Here is a 23,737-nt window from a genome sequence, read left to right on the forward strand (position 1 = left end):
TTTTTTTTTTCTTTTTCTTTTTTTTTTTAACTATCATCATTTATATAATATTTTTTTTCATTTACATAATAGAAACGTAAGAAAACTGCATTCTTATTTGTTTTAAAAAATCTGCCACAAATATTTTGAAGGTAAGTAGCACATCAATATCAAGAAGAATTAATTGATCGGGCTCGTGATACATTTGCATAGCAACGCAATCAACACGAGCGTAAAGAACTAAAGTAAAGAGAACCGTTGAAAATGGACCAGACAAAAAGACCGCTTCTGATTCCTCCTGAATTCTCTACATATGCAGAGGAACATGGCATTTTTGATATGTACAAGGTCTGTATTTTTTTTTATTAAACGCCACAACGTAATTTTAAATTGCAAATTAAGACTGACGTACGAGCACTATAATTTGCTTATTTACATCGAATGAATCAATTTTTTTTACATATTATATTAGTTAACTTTGAAGTATAGAGAATTAAATGATATTTCTTTAAAAAAAAATCAACTACGATATATATTTTTTTTCAATTCAGCTTAATAATTAATTTTATAAAGTAGGCCTATAAACCTCAAACGGGTTTTCGATTACCACACCCGACTTTGTTACATTTTAATAGTAACACTGTGATTCTATATGTATGAACTGATAACATACTCAGTATAAAATATTATTTGCAGAGGCTGATGGAGCAGCTAATAATAGAAAAACCAACAGATCCCCTAGCATTTCTTGTGGAACAGTTGAAAAAAGAGAATGATGATGGTAAATATGCATTTGCTTTAGGTGAAAAATAAGTTTTTAAAAATTCAGTATGTTAAGTATATTTCGATTTGCAGAGTCCTATATGAGATTTACCATATATTGCATAAACATGTAATGAATGTTTATTTTGTATTTTATATTTATTATTAGGAATAACACAGGTTATTGTATAAGAATTAAGTAAATTGAAATAAATGACTAAATTTCTATTTTACAGTACCACAGGTCATTATTCTTGGACCCCCAGCCTCTGGGAAGAAGAGCATCAGCAAACTGTGTGCCAACAAACTCCGCACAGCTCACCTGACCACAGAAAATCTAATTCAGGAATCAGAAACAGAAGTCAAGATGAAGGTCATGGACCTGCTTAAGAAGAAAGAGGTAATAAATTACTAATATTTGTGTATAGTTCATCATTCAAACTGTTGATGCTTGTTCTATTTTAAACTAGAAATTTTGCCACAGATTTGGAATCAGTAGTCAAAGTTGGGCTGGTATCAATCAATATATCAAAATATTGATAATATTGATTCTGTGTGAGGTTGATACTTGTATCCATACATTTATAGAAATGTTGATACAGAAAACAAAATTTCAGACTTATTTATTTCCTTTGTTTTACCTAATGTTTGGGTTTAATATATAATAATTTAATTTTGTTTGTATTCTAGCCTCTGATTGGTTAATATCCAAAAAGGAACACAAATTATTTCCGTATAACCTGGTTTGGTATGGGGACACACCTCCCTGACAACCAGCTGAATCATCTGTATCCATTCAATCCTCTCATTTCCAGTCCTCGGGATTCATGGAAAATTCCAGATTTAATAAATGTACCTTTAACTTCAAACAATAATTCGATCTTACCACATGTAAACAAACAACAAGGCTGCTAGGCCTATGTAACAGTTTTTACCTCCCCTCGCCTCCCATCACTTCCGTTACTTCCGTTACTGCGGTTGTATTATTGAGCAGCAAATTTGAACTAATAAAAAGCAACGAAATTTTACACCCATAGCTATTAAATGATTTTAAAATTAAATTATAAGGAATGACTCTAATTCTTGTCCAAATTATTCGAGTATAACCTGGTTTGGGTCGGTTTACGCTGTTTTATAATTCGCTTCGCGGATTATAAAGCGTAAACTGACCCAAACCAGGTTATACTCGAATAATTTGGCCAAGAATTAGAGTCATTCCTAAAATAAAGAAAGTGTATCATCCCTGCCCTAGTCACTTGAGCAGTCATGGTCTCATTAGCTACCAACGATGCTTCAGATTGCCACTGTAATAACTATCCTTTATGAATCAAAACAGTATGTAAACTATACTTGATTGTTTTTAGCCTGTGCCAACAGAAATTTGGACAAAGATCCTGACTGAGAGACTGAAACTGATGGACTGTGTGAAGAAAGGCTTTGTGTTGGAGGGATTTCCCCAGACCAGAGAACAAGCACAAGCCTTACAGTCAGTGGGAATGCATCCAAAGCATTGTGGTAAGGAGAAAAAATACAGGTGCAAGTACACCAGTTACTTATTTTTATGGCTATGACAAGATGCAAGAACATATGGATCAATTGCATTCTTTTGCAGTAATACTTGATGCACCAGACACAGTCCTGATTGAGAGAGCACAAGGGAGAAGAGTGGATCCAAAAACTGGAGGTAATTCATACTGAACAAGAATGGCTCTGTCTACACTACTAAACTTGTATATCTTTCATCACAAATAAAAAAAAGATAAATAAATGACAGGATATCTTTGCTTGATGCACAATTTGCTTTTTAGATATATACCACACAACATTTGATTGGCCTCCGAATGCTGAGATCCAGACACGACTGGAGGAAACTCCAGGTTACACAGAGGAGGACATGGTCAACAAACTTATAGAATACCATAGACATATTGATGACATCATTGAGTGCTACAAAAAGGTCGTCAAGAAGGTCAATGCTGATCAGCCAAAAGCTGATGTTTTCTCACAAGGTATGTAGTGATGACCAGCTTCCTGGTAAGGTGCAATCTCTGTGTCATAGTTTGATGAACCAAATGTCACTGAATGCCATTTTCTACAATGTGTACCTCTAATGTAGAATGTATGCGCTGTATTTCAAGAAATATAGAGATACAGGAATGTTTCTGAGAAAAAAAAATTCATTTAATTGTTTGCATATAGAGATTTTCAGGAATATTGTGTCATTTTTGTTTTCATTTTCAGTATATTCTTACCTATGTAGTCAGCCTCGATCTAATGCCCCTCACACCCCCAGGATTGTACTGCTGGGACCCACAGGCTCAGGAAAAGGTGTTCAGGCTGCCCTGCTGGCTAACAAGTATAATATTGTCAATGGTAAGAAATCTCACAAGTCAGATTGTAGAGTTTATGACCATTTATAGGGACCAATCTCTACCTACAGAGAAATACAAAGCTTTAATTACATTGACATAGAGTGATTATGTTACTACTGTATGTATATCATAACTCTGTTGTTGCCTTCTTTGCAGTCTCCTCAGGTTCACTAGTTAAGCAGGCTATTGCAGATGAAACAAAGGCAGGACAAGCAGCAAAGGCCTACATTGAGAAATCTATGATGGGTAAGACACTCAAAAAATGTGGATGTAATATTTGGTATTAGTACCACATGTATATTATCTATCCTGCAACCACTGCTTGCATTGATCAAATAGAGGTAACCTAATAAACCAAAGTTATTTTCAGTCAATGCCAAAATATGTAGCCTTGTGCATTCCAACATCTTTAAAGGCATTGTGATATCATCTATTTTGCATTTTTTATGCAATGGCATCATACTTTTAAATGTGCCTAAATTTGTAAATAATAGCTTGTTTTGGAGGTCAAATGTAAAATTATGTAATTGCAGGATAAACAGAATACATGATGACTGTCTTGAAATATGAGCGATATTTGGGTTTGGGTTGAAAATGCAAAGAGGGCTTGGCAAGCTATGTCCTTTATCACATTTTCTTACCCTCGCCCAAATACCAGGTATCTCTTATATATCAGGACATTAACCATGTATTTTATATATGTGGCACACCAAGCATGCATAGTTGTATCCTAGTACACATATCTATGGTTAGTATGTGAAGAATAATTACGGTCCCGCATTGCAGTTGCCCAATAGTTGTCAATCTGTACATCTGTCCGTCCATTTGTTTGTCTGTTTGTCCAACTCACTTGTTCGGAATATATTTTCTCTCGCCTTGGCCCAATCTAGCTTATACTTCACCCATAGAGTGTTTGTGAGTTTAGATTATGCAGTATCCTTGAACCAAGTTTCTATGTCAGAGGTCAAGAAAAGAACAGCGCCCCATTTTACAAAAGAACTTACGACTAAGATCAAAATGTAATTTTGTGAATAACTTTCTTTTTTATATTAATTTTAAAATGGTTTTAATCTTTCTAAAAAGAATTAAGAAAGAAATATTTATCCATGCAATTTTTAACGGAATCTTTTATTTTGTAAGATTTTACAATCAACAAAATGTTTTGGTCTTAGTCGAAAGTTCTTTTGTAAAACAGCTAGGCCCCTGGTCTCTTATTATAAACATCCTTGTTTTGAGTATATTTTCTCTTCCTGTGACATCATCTGGCTCATACCTCACCCACAGAGGCCCATGGGTAAAATTGAAAGTCAAAGATCAAAGTCCAAGTATAGTCCCTTTCGTCCTAATATCCTTCACAAAAAGTGGTCACCATTTCAGTGAAGTCTAATTTAAAGCACAGGGAGTACAATACCATGATTTAGGCGTGTCAGTGGTATATATTGTCAAAGTTCCCTTTTGATCTTATTTGTAGTATTGTTATAAAAATGTTTTAGACGAGACTAGAAACAAGATGGATATAAACTGCTTGTAAATTTATATGAACAAAGCCATTTATAAAATTAAGAAAATGTTTTTCTTTGTTTAATGTCATGTTATTAATAAATCACATCATTTTATCATTATTGGTGTGAATGTAAATACATGTATAAAATGTTTTCTCAAAGGCTTATATGGGAATGAGGTGGTTAAATGTGAGTAAATAGAGTACATTAGGCAATATTCTAATGTGAATAATGCTTTGTCTATTATTTAGAGTTTAAATTGATCTCAGTATCTCTCATCTTAATCTTCTAATCTGACTTTGTTTCAGAGAATGACATATAGTCAATGCATTATAACTGTACTGTCAATCTTGAATTTTTTGTAAATGAGTAATTGTAAGCAATGCACAGATTTGAATGCTTGTAGCATAGAAGTATACATAAGTAAAATAATGCATGATTGATTTACTTAAATGAATGTGAAAAAATTCAATGTGCACATAAATTTAGCAAAATGCAGATAGCCTTCATTTCATATTTTCTTGATTTCATGATCAAGAATCAAGTTCTCCTTCAAGGGAGACAACTCAACTATAGCTGTTAATTTGCTTTATTAATGATACAACTGCCATATATTTAAATAAAACTTTTAACTTTAGTTAATAAATTTCAGCTTCTTATGAAATTGTTAATATTTGATTTTATTATTCCTAAACTCTTGAGTTTAACTTCATGAAAATGTATCATTCTGTTTGCTGATCTTAAAAACCTATGTACTTCCTTCATCCTGTCAAATTTGATTGATTTTTAAATAGATATTAGAATAAAATAGAACTTGTGTTGCTTTTTCTTTGCAGATGAGGACCTTTTATCACCTCAGTGATCCATTTGTCTAAAATTTCTAACACTGTTTAATATCTTCAGCACATATAATTTCAATTTTTTTTGCATCTATGAAACAAGTGAAAAATGTAAAGCAAAGTTATTGCTTTGTTTTCTTAGTGCCAGACAACATTATCCTGGATATTATGAGGGAGCGCCTCTCCCAGCTGGACTGTGTCAGTAGAGGCTGGGTCCTCCATGGTTATCCCCGCACCAGAGAACAGGCGGAGGCTCTAGCTAAAGATGGATTTGTTCCAAATAGGTTAGACGTTATCTAATTCTTTTGGCCACATTGACTGAAAAGTAATTCAAATTGCAAGTTATATTTCTCTAAGATCTTTAATTTTGTGGTTGAATCTTAGAGTATATTTATATTTTTTGTAAACTACCAATAAAGTGATTGCATTGTTTATAGAGTTTTCTTCCTGGATGTTCCAAATGACTCCGTAATTGAGCGATTAACATTACGAGCCACTGATCCAATCACTGGAGAGAGATATCACATGTTATACAATCCTCCACGGACTCAGGAAATCAAAGAGAGGCTAGAGAAACATCCCAAGGATAGCGAAGACGCTGTCCGCCAGAGGCTTGCAGAATATAACGCCTACGTAGAGGAAGTGGCGGATTACTACACGGAGGCGCAGCACGTAAACGCAGACCAAGATCCTCATACAGTGTTTGAATGTATTGAGAGTATGATTGTAAATCCACTGCCAAAGCGATTCTCTACATAATGTGGAACTTTTCCTGTCAGTGTTTATGTATATAAATGACATTTCAGTTACATTACAGATGACTGTTTTATCAACTGTATTAATGTTGGTTATGTTTATGTGACAATTTCCATAATTAAAATATGACATTTTCTTAAAGTATAACATTAAAAAGTTAACATATACATATAGGTGAGTCTTTGTTATCAGATTTTATGTTTTTCATGCAATGTGAATACATTACTTCTTAACTCATGAAGATCATTGATAGGTGAGATTTTGAATAGCTCCCTTTATATTATCAAAATGTTCAACCCTTGCAATAACAATGCATGCTTTGTGAAATACAACTCGAAAAATCATTTGATATAAAGTGAGAATGCCACACAAGACTGACCACTGAAAATTTATTATGATCAACTATTGTATTCATTGAATATGTAACAATGCCATGTAAGGTACAAACACCTCTATACAAACAGATGTATGTATCTGTGTCTTTAGTCTCTTGACATGTCCTTATATACTCTCCTCTAATGGTCGGATCACTATTGACATACAGTAATAACAATAATTCAACCTCCAGTCAGAGGAAGAGATAAAGTCCTAACAAACCTATTTGTGCATGTATTTACAAGTAGTAGATAGCTACAGGCTGGTCTCCGTTATATCAACTATTGCTACCAGTAGCCTACAGATTAAATTGTGGCTTCCAGCCTTCCTATATTTCTTACAGACCTGCTCTAGCTTTGTACAAATCAAAGACCAATCTTCAAAAAGAGAGACTCCCTACTTCCATGCACATACACTTCTGCACAGTTGAATACATATGTATAATCAGTAAGATGCATTCCAAATTAATAAACCTCATTAAACATGAGCAAAAACAAAGGATATCCCAGTATTTATATTTCCTTAACCATTCTTCAGTACTGTCTTCCTCTCATTTCAGTCTGTAGACTAGAATCGGTAAAAGACAAGAACCAAATAAAACATAGTTTTTATTGGTATTCTTCTGTGGCAGTAATGACAATCATGCAAAACAACATGGATGACTTTTACACTGGCATAATTTTCTATTCAGTATTCACATTTACTGGTATCTAACACAATAAGGCATATCTAACAAAGGTCATGCAAAGAATTAACTATATGTGGCATCGCTACATGTACTGTATATACCACACATGCATTTAAGCTGTGATTAAGAAAATGTTTTGCTTTGAGGTATAATTTCCACTCAAAAGTGCTGTGAATTTTTCACACATCTATTGAAAAGATATATAATATTATTTATATCCCTTATGTCAAACACAGGACATATACCAATGAACAGAGCTCATACACTTCTATTTAAAATCATGGTGGTAATTGTTGCTTTTTTATAACAATACTGTAAACAAATATTAAGGATAAAAATCAAGTTGGGCTGATATATACAGTGTATAAATTAATTATGTGCAGAAATCACAATACATCCATCTATTTTCAATGTATCTACAGTACAATAGATGGGCAGAATTTCAAATGTATGAACAGTATCTCTACAAGTTTATATACCAAGTTTTAATAATTTTTGTTTTAATTTGCAAGAAATTGAGCAAACAGAGTATGTTTGTTGAATTTCTAAGTTTAAGCACCATATGTTATTTCAGATACATATACATTGTACAATCTGGTAATTTACCTTTGGCAATCAGCAAATTTAATAATCTACAACCTGTGAATAAACCCTGGATACTGGCAACGACAGGACCTTAATTTTCCAGTTGCCATGACTAGTGAAATTTAATTTATAAACGTATACATCTGTAACAATATTCAAAAAAAAAAATTACAATAATCGGGGGAAAATATTTTCAATTTCTGGTTAAAATTCAATTACATAATGTACTAACATTTTATATATCGATAACACATAATATAATCAAATACATGCACACCAAAATAAATGTATATAATCAAATACTCTTGTTTTGAATAGATACATAAAATTTATTTATCAGTGTTCATAAGACACATAAATTCATATCTGACCTGCATTAACATACAGCATTCAACAAAACTAAAACACATAAATAATATATCGTAAACAATGAATGTACAGTGCAGTTGAAATACATGTACACTTCAGGGCTTTTTCTTCCTTCAGAATTTTTTTTTTATTACATACATCCTGTATCACTTTACTGTAGTGCCTTTCTTTGTCAAAGTTAATATAAACCTAAGATTAATAACAAATTGAGACTACCATTTCTTTTTGTGTTCGTCCATACTAACACCACCTGGTCCATAAGCTACCACAAGCAGGAGTCCACCGACGACAGACAGGGTCTGGAAAAAGTCATACTTGAGGAAATCCCTCATAGGTTTGTAAGCTGGGATATTCCAGAAGGCGTTGAAGTAAACATTGAGAAGGGTTAACCAGACAACAAGAACTAATGCTGATAACTTGGTCTTGTATCCAACAGCTATGAGAATGATAAGTGCAGTGCCCACCAAATTCTGAATGACATGGAAGAAGTCCATTTCAAATCTTAGCAGGGTCAGAAACATCAAAACAAGAAGAATTCGGCCACTCAACTGCATGTACTGTTTGGGATTATTTTCGCCAAGGGAGGGAAGTCCAGCAAATAAACTCTTTCCCTCTGCTCGGTCTTCGGCCAAAAGCAGCAATACACCACCAGCTAATGCCAAATTCCTGCAGGGTAAGATTTATACTTAAACAAAGATCCTTTAGAATACATTGCAAAATGAAATGTCTGAAATTTATCACAGAATTCATCCACAATTTAACACTGCTTTTTAGAATTTGAAGGAAAGACTTTATAGGTTATAAAGTCATTGCTCATTGATAAAAGTTAAAGAATTAAAATCTTTTGAAATTTATTTTACTCTTTGCTCTATGAAAATGATTTAAATAGATACCTTAAAAGAAACTTCACATCCCACAAAATGCTGTAAGCAATTGTCTGAAAAAGAATAAAAACTAAAAATAAGAGCCAATAACCTTCACACATGAAACTAAATGTAGTAGGTTCTCAGTTGTTCATGGGGTGTAGCACCTGGTTATTTCCATACTGTTAAGTGAATATGTAAGTTCCTTACTTTGTGCAAGCAAGTTACTTGTTTTTCTCCAACTTGAGTTTCTTAATCTATTTTAATTGTCAATAGACACAAGGCCTTGCCAATAATGTATTGACAATTAAAAAAGTTCAGGTACAAGAGTTGGAGAAAAACTAGTAACTAACGAGCAAACTCTATGGAACCTTTTCCTCCCATACTTATGATTCCTCAAAAATGTCTGTACATTATTACTGCACAAAACTGTCACTAACCAATATTATGTTGCACATCATTCATAAAAAGTGTTCTGATCTCTAACATGCTAGAGAAACCCCTGAAAATATTGTATGAGTGTGATGAAACTCAAAGTGGTAATGGGTGAAAATATGTTTCATCTTATTTATGAATTGGGATTGTATCATAGTCCATCGGTGTATAAAATTCTTAAATTTGATTTTCATTTAGCTTTACTGGCAAAACACTCAAAACACTAATTAAAATTCTAGTAAAATTAAATGAATCAGTTATTTACTAACCTGTAAAACTATAATTCCAACAAGAACACCACATGCTATTGTAACTTTAAATCTGCTCAGTACCATTACACATCCTCCTAACTGCCCAATCAGATTGACTATTACAAACATGGTGGCTAGGATGTAGCCACATCCCCAGGTGTGGTTCATATAATCCCTCTGCTCTCCCCATTGGTTCCACATTCTCAGCCCATCTTCTAAAAAGGTGCTAATGAGGCAAAACCTGGCTACGTGTGGCAGCACATGCTTACTCTTACGAAGAACCTAAAATATATTTGTACAAAATATCAATACCATATATCTTTTATACATTCAAAATTTATTCCTGACATGACCTATTATGTAAATGACACATTGACCTCATTAAGCAAATTTGTCCTCTCTGGCTTTGAGGCTAGATGAAATGGTTATATCAGTTTAGTTACCTTTTTCTTCTTTTTAGAAAAAAAAACGGTTTATGAATTACTCTCTGTATTCAGGAAACACTACTGTACATGGTACAATTGTACATACATATGATATATTCTTGATACTGTACAAATAAACATACTCAAATTAACCACCAAATTCAGCAGTAAATTTTGTGTGTTCTACTACTTTGGCCTGTTAAATAACACAAACCTAACAAATACTGCACCCTATTATTTACAACTTCTGAATATTGAAAGTGTACGTTTATTGTGACAGACATATAACATGTTTCAGTTTTCCCTACTTGTTCTTCCAGATGCAGACTTCATTTACAAATGAAATTAGCTGTAGAAATGTCAGTTTGTGTTACCTGATCAGCAACATCCTCCGCTCTATCAATCAGTTCATTTCTTTGCGCCATTGTCGAAATATCTTGTTAGTGTGTGTTCTGCTCTCACAGGCCACGTACCCCCATGAGAAACCGGAAATGTGAAAATCTAAAAGTAGGAATCAAACGTTAAAATCTTTAAACTTTCAAAACATGCATGGTTTACTAAAATCAGAAAGTCCATTAAAACTTTCTTTCATTGCATAAAATAAAATAAATAAAAACCCTCCTTACTTCTCTTTTAAGCTGCACAGAACAACAACATTACCATAAATTTCCCGATTTGCCGGTGTTTCTTTCAGGGCGTAACTTCATTTACTAGAAAAGCCGCCACGTTATAAATTTTAGTATCCGAGCCCGATCTATATATTAAAGTTGAGGAAGGATGAGGGAAGCTTAGATATTCCGAATCCGATACCGCTTAAGAAGATTGGAAGAATTTTTAAAAATTTATTATTATTTTCATTGATGAATGAAGTTTCATATGGATTTAATTAAAACCATTATTATTATTTTTTTTTACATAAAATATTACAAGAAATCATAGCTAAATGGGTTTTGTATTACCCTCATTCAATATCAATATTTGGAATCATTTATTACAGTTTTTGGTACGTAAAATCCCATTTAGAATTAATAATGATCGAGGCTTTTTAAAGTAAAGTTAAATTTTCTTAAGGAAGGGGTATAATCCCACATTATATGCGCTCAAAAAATAAATAAATAATATTTAAAAATAGTAATAATAAATAAATATACAGAAGTTTTCGAAACTGCGATTCTTAACAGTTCTTCTTGCTGTTATAAAACCACTGTCGGAACCCACTGGTTTTCTCTCCGTTAGTTACATTACATTATCAACTCTATTCATATCAGAGGAGATGAAAGTCATTAACGGCATCTGGATAAATTCCCGGTAAAAATCTGTATTTTATTTACTGTTAAAAAATTTAGCCACTACCAAAGTTTTCGTTCTTGCCGATATGCAATGACAGTCAAACTTTCCAGAAATCTTGACTATGGAACCCTTTTAAAAGTTTTGTGTCGAACCCAACATATGAAGTTCAGTCGTTGTTTTGTTGAGAAGGGGGAGAGTTAGGCTAAATTAAATTAAATTAAAGTACTAATTAAACAAGGTAAGTAATTAGATATAATAAATCATAGAAAGGATTCCTTAATTGTAACCTGAAGTTCATAGGTCAGCATTTCTCTATTACTATTACAATGACCTTTGAACTTGATCCAAATTTAAAATGTTTAAAGCCATAGGTTAAAATTTAGAGTCCCATCACAGGTGCTCTCATGTTTCTAAGACTCTTCTTTTACAAGTTATTGTTTTTAACTAAGAAGACCGAAGAACTAAGTGTATCCCCTCAAAGTCTTTGCCATTGACTGTCTCACACCACTTTTGGGGGAATTATCAGTGATCACACTTTACTTTTATTGAATTTGCCAGTGTCGAAATCTGACTGACAAGTTTTCTCTGCATGTCTTGAAATATATTCCTAGAATCATTTTTGCTGAAAAGACTTCTTTGATTCATTTTAAATGATAGGCAAAATTTTGCCAAATTATGTGGTAAATTAAAGATAATGTCGTATATTATCGTTACTGCTCTAAGTGCCTGACTTTCAAATGATATGATTCGGTTCACTTGTTTCCAGATTCTGTGAATAAAATACGCCGTAGCTTAATACACTAAAAATAAAAGCATAGAAAGAAAAAAGTAATTAACGCGCCTCATATATATTCAACTCTGTCATTTCTTTTACTTTTATAATTTTTCATGTATATAAAATGTGCTATACACAAAATAATAATATTTAAAAAAAAAATGTTTCAGTGAACGTAATATCTGTCGGGACTTTGAAACATTAAATTAATTAATGCATATGTGACAAAATCTTGCGATTGATAGAAATACAAGTAAGGAGAGAAAAAACAGATGGAAAATAAGTTCTTCTACTTTTTTTAAAATATATAATGATTTGTATCCTCTGACAGTGAAGTCTGCTATATAATTAGACATTTCTTTCGCTCTCTAATCCCAGGTAATATTTAACATTTCCTTTAAAGCAAAACCTTTCTTTCAAGCCAGTCATCATTACAGGTTAATATTTTGAAAAAAAAAAATTCCATGTAAATATTGTATTCATAATCCGGGATATAAAATGTTGTCAGTACTAACTCTTGTCTGTATGCTCATTCAAAATGGCAGCTTCCATAGACTTGAATGTTGCAAAGAAAAATTTACAGGAAAGTTTAGGCGATGAAATGAAACTGTACGTTGTTTTTCTTATGTTTAAAATTGTCTTTATTGAGTAATTTAAAAGACTGGTAATCGGAATATATATATGATATTTAAAAGATATATTTTATTTTACATAGTCAATGGTGATCGAGGAAATGTTTACTAACGTTACTTTGTTTATTCTTATACGAGCAGTAATTTAAAAAGAAAAATTTCATAATTAAACTTGGATACTTGAATGCTGGTTTTACCATCGTAATATTGTATAATATTGTATATTTTTCATTCCACCGAATGTCTTCGACAATAAAATAATTTCAAGAAACATTTGTTAACATCAGTATCATCTCTTACAACTCTATATCAGAAACTGGGTATTTGTCACTTACTCAAATCATCTTAAAACATCTAGGTATCTGAGGCCAAAACTGCAAGAGTCAAAAAAAATGAGGCTGAATGAACTTCGGGTCAAACTGGAAAAAGGCGGAAACAACTTGTTACCTTAAAATAAGAGCATCACTTTGGTCAAATTTATTTACTTAGTTCTTCGATACTAGCTTGAAAATACGGATATATATTTAATTGCTATAGTAAAATTTAGAAATTTATTTCAAAATTAAGGATTATCTTCCTCATGCATAGCTTTGATCCTTCGACGTATTTGGCTCCAGTCTTTGGCACCTTTTTTAAGCTCTTCCAAGTCTTTTTTATTTAAATATTTTGGATTTCCAACGTTTCGGCTTGAGCATCACTGAAGAGACATAATTTGTCGAAATGTGCATCTGGTGCATCAAAATTGGTATCGTATATGATTTACGTCTTAAAGATCTAATAATGATATTTTTTAAAGTTTACTATATGGCTACCTATTATGTAAGACAGTGGAACTGTGAGGGCAAAGACATTAGGGGCAGTTAGCTTTATTGATTCATTAATTCTACACCTTTCAAATATTAAATATGTAATTTCATATTTTATACTACGTAGACAATGACATAACAAATTGCAGTAAACTTCTTGTAGCCTCTGTTTGATGCATCTCATAACATCAATTCCCCTTATTTCTTCACAAGTCTTTTATCTCAGAAAAATTCATAGTTTACTAGGATTAGTTACATTTTGTAATTTTTTGTTAATCTTGTTTAACAACTTCACAAAACTCAGAAGATTCTGAAATTGTCAGAAAATTCTTGGACAATTCCTACAAAATCAGAAAAACCTTAACACATTCTGACAAAATAACTGAAGACATATACAAAGGCATGTTTAACAAGGATGCATATGCCAAGCTTTGTGGTAAGGAGAAGTCAAGATTTTTTTTTTTTTTTGTAAATATTTTCATGTAAGTTGTTGCTAACTCTAGTCACCATGTTGTTTTGTGTACCAAAAGGATTGAGAGTTGTAGAATTTTTTTTCACGAAGGGGCAATCACAATATCTTATAACAATGTGTAGGTTTCAATTAAAATTTCCACCATTGGTACACATTGTTAATAGTGCTTGCTTTCCTTGCTTATACTTTATGGAGGGTAATCGTGTTCAAAAATGCAGACTTGTAAGTTTGTAAATCCAAACTTGTAAGTTTGTAAATCCAAACTTGTAAGTTTGTAAATCCAAACTTGTAATCGTATCAGTTTCATAGTATACATATGTAAGTAGGTAATTCCGACATCCTAGCATGAAGTTCCGAACATACAACTGTGTTGACTTTGAGTTTATACTATGAATGTGTGTATTTTTGATGTTGTAAACTTTGTTTTCTGGAATTTATATTTCCGCACTCTGAATAAAACACAAATACCTGATAAGCATTGATACGGATCTTCATCTACTGAGTGGTTGTTGATTTTTTTTTAATATGATATCATTGCAGTTACATTGGTTCTTAATAAACTGGGGCACTGATCACAGTAGCCTAGTGGTTGGGCGGGCGCTAGCTTTGTAGGCCATTGGAGGGTAAGAGTTCGCTTGTCCTAAGTTCCTAGTGCCGGCAGGCAAAATGTAAAACGTTTAACATACGTGTTGGTAATGACTATTCCTTTGGCATTGAAAGTCAGATTGAATATTTTTCGGTTGAGACCTTAAAAACCGAAGCCCCTCTAGATCCGCACAAGCTGTGAATAAGCGGGTAATGATTCATGTCACATCGTCAAATAAAATAAAATTAAGAAAATTGGAACATATAAACAAAAAGTTAGAATTAAAATTAAATAACAAATTCAAATTAAAATATTAATATAAAATTGGAAGTTAGAATAAAAAAAGAAATAAAATCTAAATAATTTATTTCAGTTGGAAAAAGAAGAAGTTAGAATAAAAAAAGAGAAAAAAATGTGGCACTGATGCCCCTCCATAGTTTCTCATAATCAAAATTTGACAATCATGTAGACTTTACATTTGTAGACTTGTTAATTGTCTTTGTGTTTTATTCAGAGCGCGGAAATATAAATTCCAGAAAACAAAGTTTACAACATCAAAAATACACACATTCATAGTATAAACTCAAAGTCAACACAGTTGTATTTTTGGAACTACATGCTAGGATGTCGGAATTACCTACTTACATATGTATACTATGAAACTGATACGATTACAAGTTTGGATTTACAAACTTACAAGTTTGGATTTACAAACTTACAAGTCTGGATTTTTGAACACGATTACCCTCCATAATACTTGAGCCTCCAAACTCTAATTCCATGCATCCTTTTAGATGGAAGCAGTCTTATTTCACATTCATTTTCCATGTATAAGTACTGTATTTATTTTGACAGGTAGTCTTTGACATTCTGCATTGAGACTCAGATCATGATGCAAACAATATTTTGTTGCTTTGGAAACAAATTAATCTTTTCATTGTTAACATTTTTCATGTCTAGCAAATAAAATATTTGATGAATACATTTGTTGTAAATTGATAGTAATCTTAAAGAAATACTAGTAATTCATTCCACGAGAATGTTGGCCTTAAATGAAGATGCACAGAATGAACACAGTTAAGGGATTGTAATTATACACTGTAGTTTTCAAATCAAAGCACAGAGATTTGGAATCATTCTGTTATTATGTAGAATGTTGCATGTATATATATACACACGCTTATCAATTAAACATCTATTTAACGAGAATTAAAGAATTTACTTCCATCTTTTTTAAAGGTATCTTCAGAATATGAAATCCTGGTTCAAGCAAAAGGTATGGTATTGTTTAAATAATACTGAATAACTTCTATTATCATAACTTCTTTCTTAAACAAACTGTCAGATGAGTTTTTTAAAAATAAAAAGCAGTTACATCTGACAAACATAAATTTTACTTCAATTTGGAGATTTTAAGCTTAATAATTATGACTTTTTGCAGATTACAAAAGAGGAGTTTGATCTTGAGGCAAGAAAACTTTTACCTGAACATGCAGGTATGCACAATAAAAAGGAAGCAACAAAACAAAATATTGGATTACACTAATAGTACTGGTGATGTTTATAAAGAGATGATGCATCATTTTGCTAAAGATCATAGTTGACAACACTTTTAGATACCCTGTCTACAATGACCAGTTTAGAAATTGTTTGAATATACAAATGTTTATACATTCATTTGTATTTTTTCCCTTAAATAACACTATTTGAGCAATGTGTATCTATCATTTTATGGATACAAGTTTGTCACATGATCATAAATTCATTGTAATGTAATAAAAGGACAACATAATATCTCAGAGACATAATAAATGGTCAACATATTCAAAAGTACAGCATTGGCTTAGAGATGATATTAAATGTGCAAATATTTGTTACATGGTTCGTCAAAATTATGTCATTTTTCGGGCTTCATGGGATTTGATCATGTGACTAGCCCATATTTTTCAGTGATTTTTGTCTATCCTTTGGGAAAGGGTCTGGTACCGATTCAACTGGGGAAAATAGTGTCGAAATAGAACAGATGGAAATTTTTTGAAAAGTCAACAAATGAAATTTATTTTGCATTTATTCTAACCTCATTACCTATTAATTCACGCTTTAAAGAATAATCAATGTATTCATTGTTTTACATATTAATGTCCCTTGTTTTCATGCTTTCAAGTTGTTAAAAATGTAAGACACTAGCATGACTACGCTGTCAACAGCACGCATCCCGCCATATTACCATTGATCTTTACTTTCGATTTAAATTGGGAAATATTAATGTTTTTTAGCATTGGGAATGGTACCATTTACCAGTACCAGTTATATAAGGGAAAAAACACTGTTTTTTATATCCCAATAGATGTTTCAGAATGATATCTTAACTATATTGCATTGTCATTTTCAGTAAATTTACACAATGAATTCCTACTGGCAATCATCTCCAGATGTCAGACTCTCAGTTCTTCATTAGGTACGTACTACCCTGTCATTAGATATGCACTACTCTGTGATTATGTATGTAATACCCTGTCATTAGGTCACCTGAGTAACTCAGGTGACCTATTGATATCTCATTTTGTCTGTCGTCATATGTTAACATTTTCAATTTCTTCTCTGAAACCACTGAACCAATTTCAATCAAATTTGGCATATAGAACCTATGGGTGAAGGGAAACAAAAATTGTGAATTTCATGGTCCCTGCCCCCCTGGGGCCTGAGAGGTGGGGGGGCTAAAACCATCAAAATTAATGCAATCTTTAAAAATCATCAAGCAGTCAAACTGTTGGCATGATTGTTATAAACATTGAGCCCTCTACCAAAATTATGAAATTCATGGCCCGAGGGACAGGGTTCTGGTGCTAGGGCAGGGCTAAATAGGTCATATATAGGTCATATAGTGAGAGTGCATTATTTCTTTGAAAATCTTCTTCCCTGCTCCTGAATATCAAACAAACTTACTAAGTGCATAATTATGACAAGCAAAGGGTGCCTCTTCCCTGGATCAGGGGTTCTAGTGTTAGGGTGAGGCTCTATTGATGATATAGTAATAATGGATGAATTCTTTGAAAATCTTCCTATCTGTTCCAGGGTATTAAACTACCTACGTGCATAGTTATAATGAGCAAGGGTGCCTCTTCCAAAATTGTGAATTTCATGGCCCCTGGATCAGAGGTTCTGATGTTAGGGTGGGGCTCTATTGATTCTATAATGAAAATGCATTATTTCTATGAAAATTTTCTTCCCTACTCCTGAGTATTATGTAAAGAAACTAAGTGCATATTTATTATGAGCAAGGGTGCCTCTTCCAAAATTATGAAATTCATGGCCCCATGGTCAAGGGTTCTGGTGAAAGGGGGGTGGGGAGGGGGGCTCTATTATATATATATAGAGAAAATGCATAATTTTTGTGAAAATATTCTTTTCTGCTTCTGGTTATAAAGCAAAGAAATTAAGTGTATAGCCATGATGAGCAAGGGTGCTTCTTAAAGAATTGTGAGATTCATGGCCCTTGAGTCATTCTACTGAGAGAAGTTACTCCCCTTTGCCATTCATCTCTGATAATTAATCACTATGAATAATGTATTTGAAAGGTTAATAGAATAGGAGAATTATGCAAGAATTTTTATTGTATAATACAGAAAGTACCTTCATGGTTTTAATGATCAGGTATGCTTGTAATGAAATATGAAGATAATGAACAGTATTCAATCTCAAAAGCCCAATGAAAGGATACAAATTTGGAGCAGAGCAAACACAGACCTCAAAATATAGAGGTGGGATCAGGTGCCATGGAGGAGTGAGCATCCCCTGTCAACCGGTCACACCCACCCTGTGCTCCTTGTCATGATTAGAAAAAAACAGAAAAGTTCAGTGTATAAATAATGGCCTAACAATTATTATGAAAAACATCAGTCAGCATTTGACTCAATGATAGGTTGTATGTGCTGACAAGGTCAATATATCTACCATAAAATTTGTGAAATGATGACTTCAAACAAGACTTGTTTCATCAACTTGTTTGTCAATAGCTTGCCTCTTTTTAGAAATTGTTCATACTTGGAGCATGCTCTTGCGTATCGAATCAACTGAGAGACATATAAGCCCATATGCAGGTGATAAGGGTATATTGCTACATAAGTAATGGAAGTTGACAATTGAAAAGTTGAAGTCATCACGTTTATCATAAAGCTTTGTTGTTAGGTTACCATTAACTTCTTTTTTTAGTAAAATATCCAAATATGAAACAGATATGTCGAGCAAATTTTGACAGAGTTATGCCCCGTGAACTTAGGAAAATTCCAAGTATTTGTAGTTTCTGTTCATTTTCTTTGCAGAGGTTGCACATACCGAAATGAAATTTGGTATACAGATTTATCATAAAAATATCTAGGTCTTTTTGACAGAGTTATGCCCCTTGGACTTAAAATAATTCCAGTTATTGGGGGGGGGGCATAAGTGTTTTACAAACATCTCTTGTGTTTATTGCAACATCATCTGCATTTTTTACTTCAGTAGATAAAATAACATGCTTTATTGTTCTGATGACAACCATCCCTGGTCGAAACTGTTCAACAAAGTAAATCTATTGCTGCATTCTCACAAAGTGATGGTGATCTGTTTTATGCCTTTAAGTTTACATCTACTGTTTTATTTAACAGTACCAAGAGAAAACAGTATTGCTGGTAAAGTATCAGAAATATCAAAGAATCCCAAGCCTGGAGATCTTGCTAAACATGTCAAGTCCAAACTAAATAAACTCAGGAGGAGGTCTGTGGTATCAAAGAGTGCACAGGTTGGTGCCCAATATTTTATATCCAGAATACATGTGTAAGCTTATGCTTTTTATCCTTTTCTTTTTTGTTATGAAAACATGTAGTCTCACTCTTTTAGTCTTTCACAGTGTAGATAAACCACAGAAAGGGTCTTTCTTAATATTTTATTTTTATTTTTTTCAGAGGTTTTTAGTGGCTAATCCATTGAGTAAATTCCCACTTGCCAGCTTAAAAGGAGCTGAAGATGCAGGTAAAGATTAATGAAGTTGATTACAGACAAGGGGAGGAATATACATCATGGTTTAATACCAGTATTTCCCATAACAATGGCAGCATCATTTTTGTTGATGCCAAATATTGAATGAGCTTTATTGCAGATGTGTTGAACTTAAAAGACATATCATAAATAAAGGGTTGAATAATGCTTTAGAGACTTTAATACACATTATGTTATGTAAAAATACATGTAAATGAGCACTAAGACCTGGCAGATTATAGTAAAACACACATATACAAGGGTTGTCCCGGAAATATGTGAACATTTTCAATATCTTTTGTTTCACTAATACTATAAAGTTAAAAATTGGCATACATCATGATCAACATTTTTTGAGTAATGGATAAAAATTTCACAGAAATATCTTTATAAATAACATTTCCCTCTCAGGTAAACGAGTCTTACAAATCAGTTGTCGGCGCAACACTGATGATGTCAAACCGAAGCTGGTGGCGTTTGTGAATTTGTTCTGGAAATGTGCTTCTGATAAAATTTGTTTATGCATAAATTCTGCACTGTATTTAATTTTCTTTTATTTTTCAAGTTATACATCTCAAATACTAGTGTTACCAAAATTATTCTTTTAATAGACAATTTCTCAATCCCGATAATAAACCTAACAGTTCGCATTGTTTAACGGCGGTCTTCACTTAAGCCTATGACGTCCAGCTCCTGACTTTTTTGTCTTCATTTTTAATGGTTTACAAAACTCGATCCTCTTCTATCGGATAACCAGCCAAGCCATCCTCAAACCTCTTCAACTCAGGATAAACCTGTGTCCGAAATTTGTGTTTCTGTTTTTCCATCGTTAAAATCTCTTTTATCTTATGGAGAAGAGTCATCTCGCGCTCAACACAGTACTGCTTAATAATTTGGTGCCCCACATTATCGCCAAACGTCACCATTTTTGACAATTTCTAATTAAAAGTGTTTTGACATATAACGTCATATATTTGTCATTAATGATATCAAATTAATGAATTTTTATACACGAGTACACCAGATCAAAGAGTATTTATGGAGGTAAATTTTGTGACATTATATTTCCTTATAATCTGGTAATAATGAAAACTATATTGACAATGCTACTTTTAAAAGTCAAAAAATTGCCATGCGCCGACCACTGATATTTAACACCCTTTAAATGCTGTTTTTATATACTTATGACATCACAAGCCTAAAATATTTTGTCAAAATACCGAAAATATCATTTTCTAACAACATGCAAAAAATTATTTGTTTTTATCAAATAGTTTCTGAAATATTCAAAAAGTTCGCGTTTTTCTGGGACAACCCTCACAGTGAACACACTTACCAATAATGAATTGATGCTTACAGCAAAGTGACTTTCAATCCCAGTGGCTATAAAATATATTGTGAACTTAACAGATATAAGAAATTATGTTTATAACGAAGCAAAATGGTCCTTCTCTGGCACTTCGGTATTAGAATAAGTAAAACAGGCTTATAACACCTTTTACTGTTCATATCATTATCAGATGAATGTAGTGTCACAGAGAGAAAACTCCTGGGTTTCCATGATGATGACATATATGTTCCTGTTTATTTTGTACATGTGTAATATTTGGCTTTTTCTTCGGTATTCATCATTAATTTTTTTTTTACCAAAGAAAGTATTTAACCTCATCACCTGGGCTTGGCTGAAAACCTGAAATCATTCAGCGCCATTTAAATGCACATTTTTTACTCAGCGTTTGTTATTTAGGAGAGGGAAGTTTGGGATGGATGATACATACCAGTGTATATCCCCCTCCTATTTTGATTTTTGATGAATTACTGTTTTTTGTTTTACTTTGAATACAGTATTTGCTTCCCGTGAAATGGTGCTTCCAGACATTACGATGGTCCATGGGAGAATGTTAGTGTGTGCTTGGGAGGTGGGACTGGAGGAAGTTACAGACACCACGGTTAAATATGTCATGCAGACAGTGGAGGTCAGATATTGTTTTACTTCAGCAAAACTTTCCAACAAGTTCTTTGAAATATAGGATAATGAGAGAATGACTAGAACTTACACTGTACATGTACAGTGTACTTTAATTTACATATAAATATATGATTAACTCTCATATTTCACTCTTATTCATTTATGTTGATCATATTTCATTCTTTTCCAGAATGTTTTAAAGAATGTGATATCTCTGATGTTATCACAAAGAAATGGATACAAACTTCGTGAGAAAAAGATGAGATTTTCCATGGGATCCTCCACTCAGAATCCGTATCAGAGACAATCATACCTCAGACATGACAGCAGGACAGAGAGGTAGGACCAACAATACAAAATAGTGTACTCCAACAGAACCAGCAAAACTACCCCCATCTGATGATTTTTTTTCAGTACTTTAAATTCTTTTTAGCTCACCTGAGCCGAAGGCTCAAGTGAGCTTTTCTGATCAAAATTTGTCCACAAGGGATCACCCTATTTATTTTTACATAAAAATTGTATAATGCTACAAAGAATATTTTAAAGATTAATAAAACTGCTGCACAAATCCCTTGTGCCGAAGCTGTTTTGTTAATGTGTTTTATTACCTCCAGTGGTTAATATCATAATATGACGTCATGATGTGTACTGGCTATAACATATCATGGATGCTAAGTATGCATAAGAAAATAAATCAAAACATTCTTTGAATAATAAATATACCTCTTACACATTTTTATTAGTTCATTTGCATAGAAACGTGTATACCTGGACTTAACTCACTTGCGTATATCAATAAAATTTTTCTTCTTGAAAAACCTACCTATCCACCTACATACCTTGAAAAATGTGGATTGGAGCACGTCATCACACAAAAAAAAAATTAATGACGGCTTACCATTTTATTTTATTCCCCTCCTTTTTCAGAATTTACATTAATTTGAAAGGGATACTATGATTTGTCCAATGAACATGGGTGAAATAAAAGCTATTTTGTAAACAGATTCAGTAAAAACTTCTTTCATAAGATAAAATGAAACTTAATAAAAACAGGTGTTTTGTATTCATACAATAGTGGTTATGAATTAGTTTGTAAGTTATCTGTTTTACCCTATAAGATGCCTTTCTTCTGCAGTGAAGCTACAACTATATCTAACAGTGGATCACATGTACCCTGTCTGAAGCACACAACAGAACTAGGAGAAGAAGAGGGTGTATACGAGCTGGCCATGTCAGAACCTGTCCCCCCAAATCCCCCAGTCTCTATGTTTGACCTCTTGCATGCCTTACAAGTAAGCTTATAAAATTCAATCTAATATAGATAACTTTCATTGAACTTCCGTGAATACCTTCATGGGTAACCAAAATTTGACTGGTTCGTGGGGACATAATTCTGTGGGTAACTTGCATATTTTATTAAGAGAAATAAATCAACTGTGCTAAATGCTTGTGTGTTTCAATGTTCCTGGGGATGTTAATTTGTGGGTAAGGGCTACCCACTAAATCCATGAACATTGATCCCCCCATGAACAATGATATTATAGACCAGTGCTTATTTAAAGGGAATTCCTGCTACTTTGCGTATATGAGTTGATATTTACATAGAGACTATAATTCTCAGTGTCGTCTTGATGTGAGACAATAAAGTATAAAGGTAGACTCTTCTTTACAGAGTCACCCAAGCATCATTCCCTCCCACGCTGTTTATGAGCCTGCTGTACAGAGAGCAATCCATCACCTGTTTCACCCCTCCCATGAAAACATCGACCAGGAGCTGATACATCAACAGGAGCAGGTTCTCACGCAGAACTACACCCCAACCAACAGATAACAGGGACTGAATCCTGGGGGTGGGGAACTACACCTCCACCAACAGATAACATGGAGTGATTCCTAGGGGTAGGGAAGTATATCCCCACCAACAGATAGCAGGGACTGAATCTGTGGGTGGGGAACTACAGCTCCACCAGCAGATAATAGGAATTGAATC

The 23,737-nt window shown here is 33.1% G+C and overlaps 3 protein-coding genes across 4 annotated transcripts; 2 read left to right on the forward strand and 1 right to left on the reverse strand.

Annotated features, from left to right (window-relative positions):
• The first annotated feature begins 201 nt into the window (after nt 1-201).
• On the forward strand, nt 202-6,357 carry LOC133174389 (adenylate kinase 8-like). Of its 2 annotated transcripts, XM_061309520.1 has the most exons (11): nt 202-327; nt 676-760; nt 978-1,141; nt 2,106-2,256; nt 2,354-2,425; nt 2,550-2,750; nt 2,983-3,114; nt 3,270-3,359; nt 4,778-4,804; nt 5,597-5,738; nt 5,892-6,357. In XM_061309520.1, exons 1-11 carry the CDS (start codon nt 244-246, stop codon nt 6,211-6,213), a joined length of 1,470 nt encoding a protein of 489 aa, XP_061165504.1. In that variant the 5' UTR covers nt 202-243; the 3' UTR covers nt 6,214-6,357. The 2 variants fall into 2 exon arrangements, with proteins under 2 accessions (XP_061165504.1, XP_061165505.1); XM_061309521.1 differs by lacking the exon at nt 4,778-4,804 and having other exon boundaries at nt 5,892-6,356.
• Nucleotides 6,358-7,180: 823 nt separating this feature from the next.
• On the reverse strand, nt 7,181-10,924 carry LOC133174390 (surfeit locus protein 4-like). The gene is made up of 5 exons (XM_061309522.1): nt 10,862-10,924; nt 10,576-10,702; nt 9,795-10,058; nt 9,121-9,164; nt 7,181-8,893 (listed from the first exon to the last, which is right to left on the reverse strand). The coding sequence occupies exons 2-5, from the start codon at nt 10,624-10,626 to the stop codon at nt 8,440-8,442; spliced, it is 813 nt and encodes a 270-aa protein (XP_061165506.1). The 5' UTR covers nt 10,627-10,702; nt 10,862-10,924; the 3' UTR covers nt 7,181-8,439.
• A 1,875-nt stretch (nt 10,925-12,799) lies between these two features.
• On the forward strand, nt 12,800-23,737 carry LOC133174123 (transcriptional adapter 1-like). The gene is made up of 10 exons (XM_061309165.1): nt 12,800-12,875; nt 16,002-16,038; nt 16,204-16,258; nt 17,155-17,220; nt 19,409-19,542; nt 19,706-19,772; nt 21,624-21,754; nt 21,938-22,086; nt 22,883-23,039; nt 23,420-23,737. Exons 1-10 carry the CDS (start codon nt 12,805-12,807, stop codon nt 23,576-23,578), a joined length of 1,026 nt encoding a protein of 341 aa, XP_061165149.1. The 5' UTR covers nt 12,800-12,804; the 3' UTR covers nt 23,579-23,737.

This window comes from Saccostrea echinata, unplaced genomic scaffold (genome assembly GCF_033153115.1).
Source record: "Saccostrea echinata isolate AGI-Se365-2 ecotype Australia unplaced genomic scaffold, CSIRO_AGI_Sech_v1 ptg000057l, whole genome shotgun sequence".
In the NCBI taxonomy this organism is placed as follows: domain Eukaryota; kingdom Metazoa; phylum Mollusca; class Bivalvia; order Ostreida; family Ostreidae; genus Saccostrea; species Saccostrea echinata.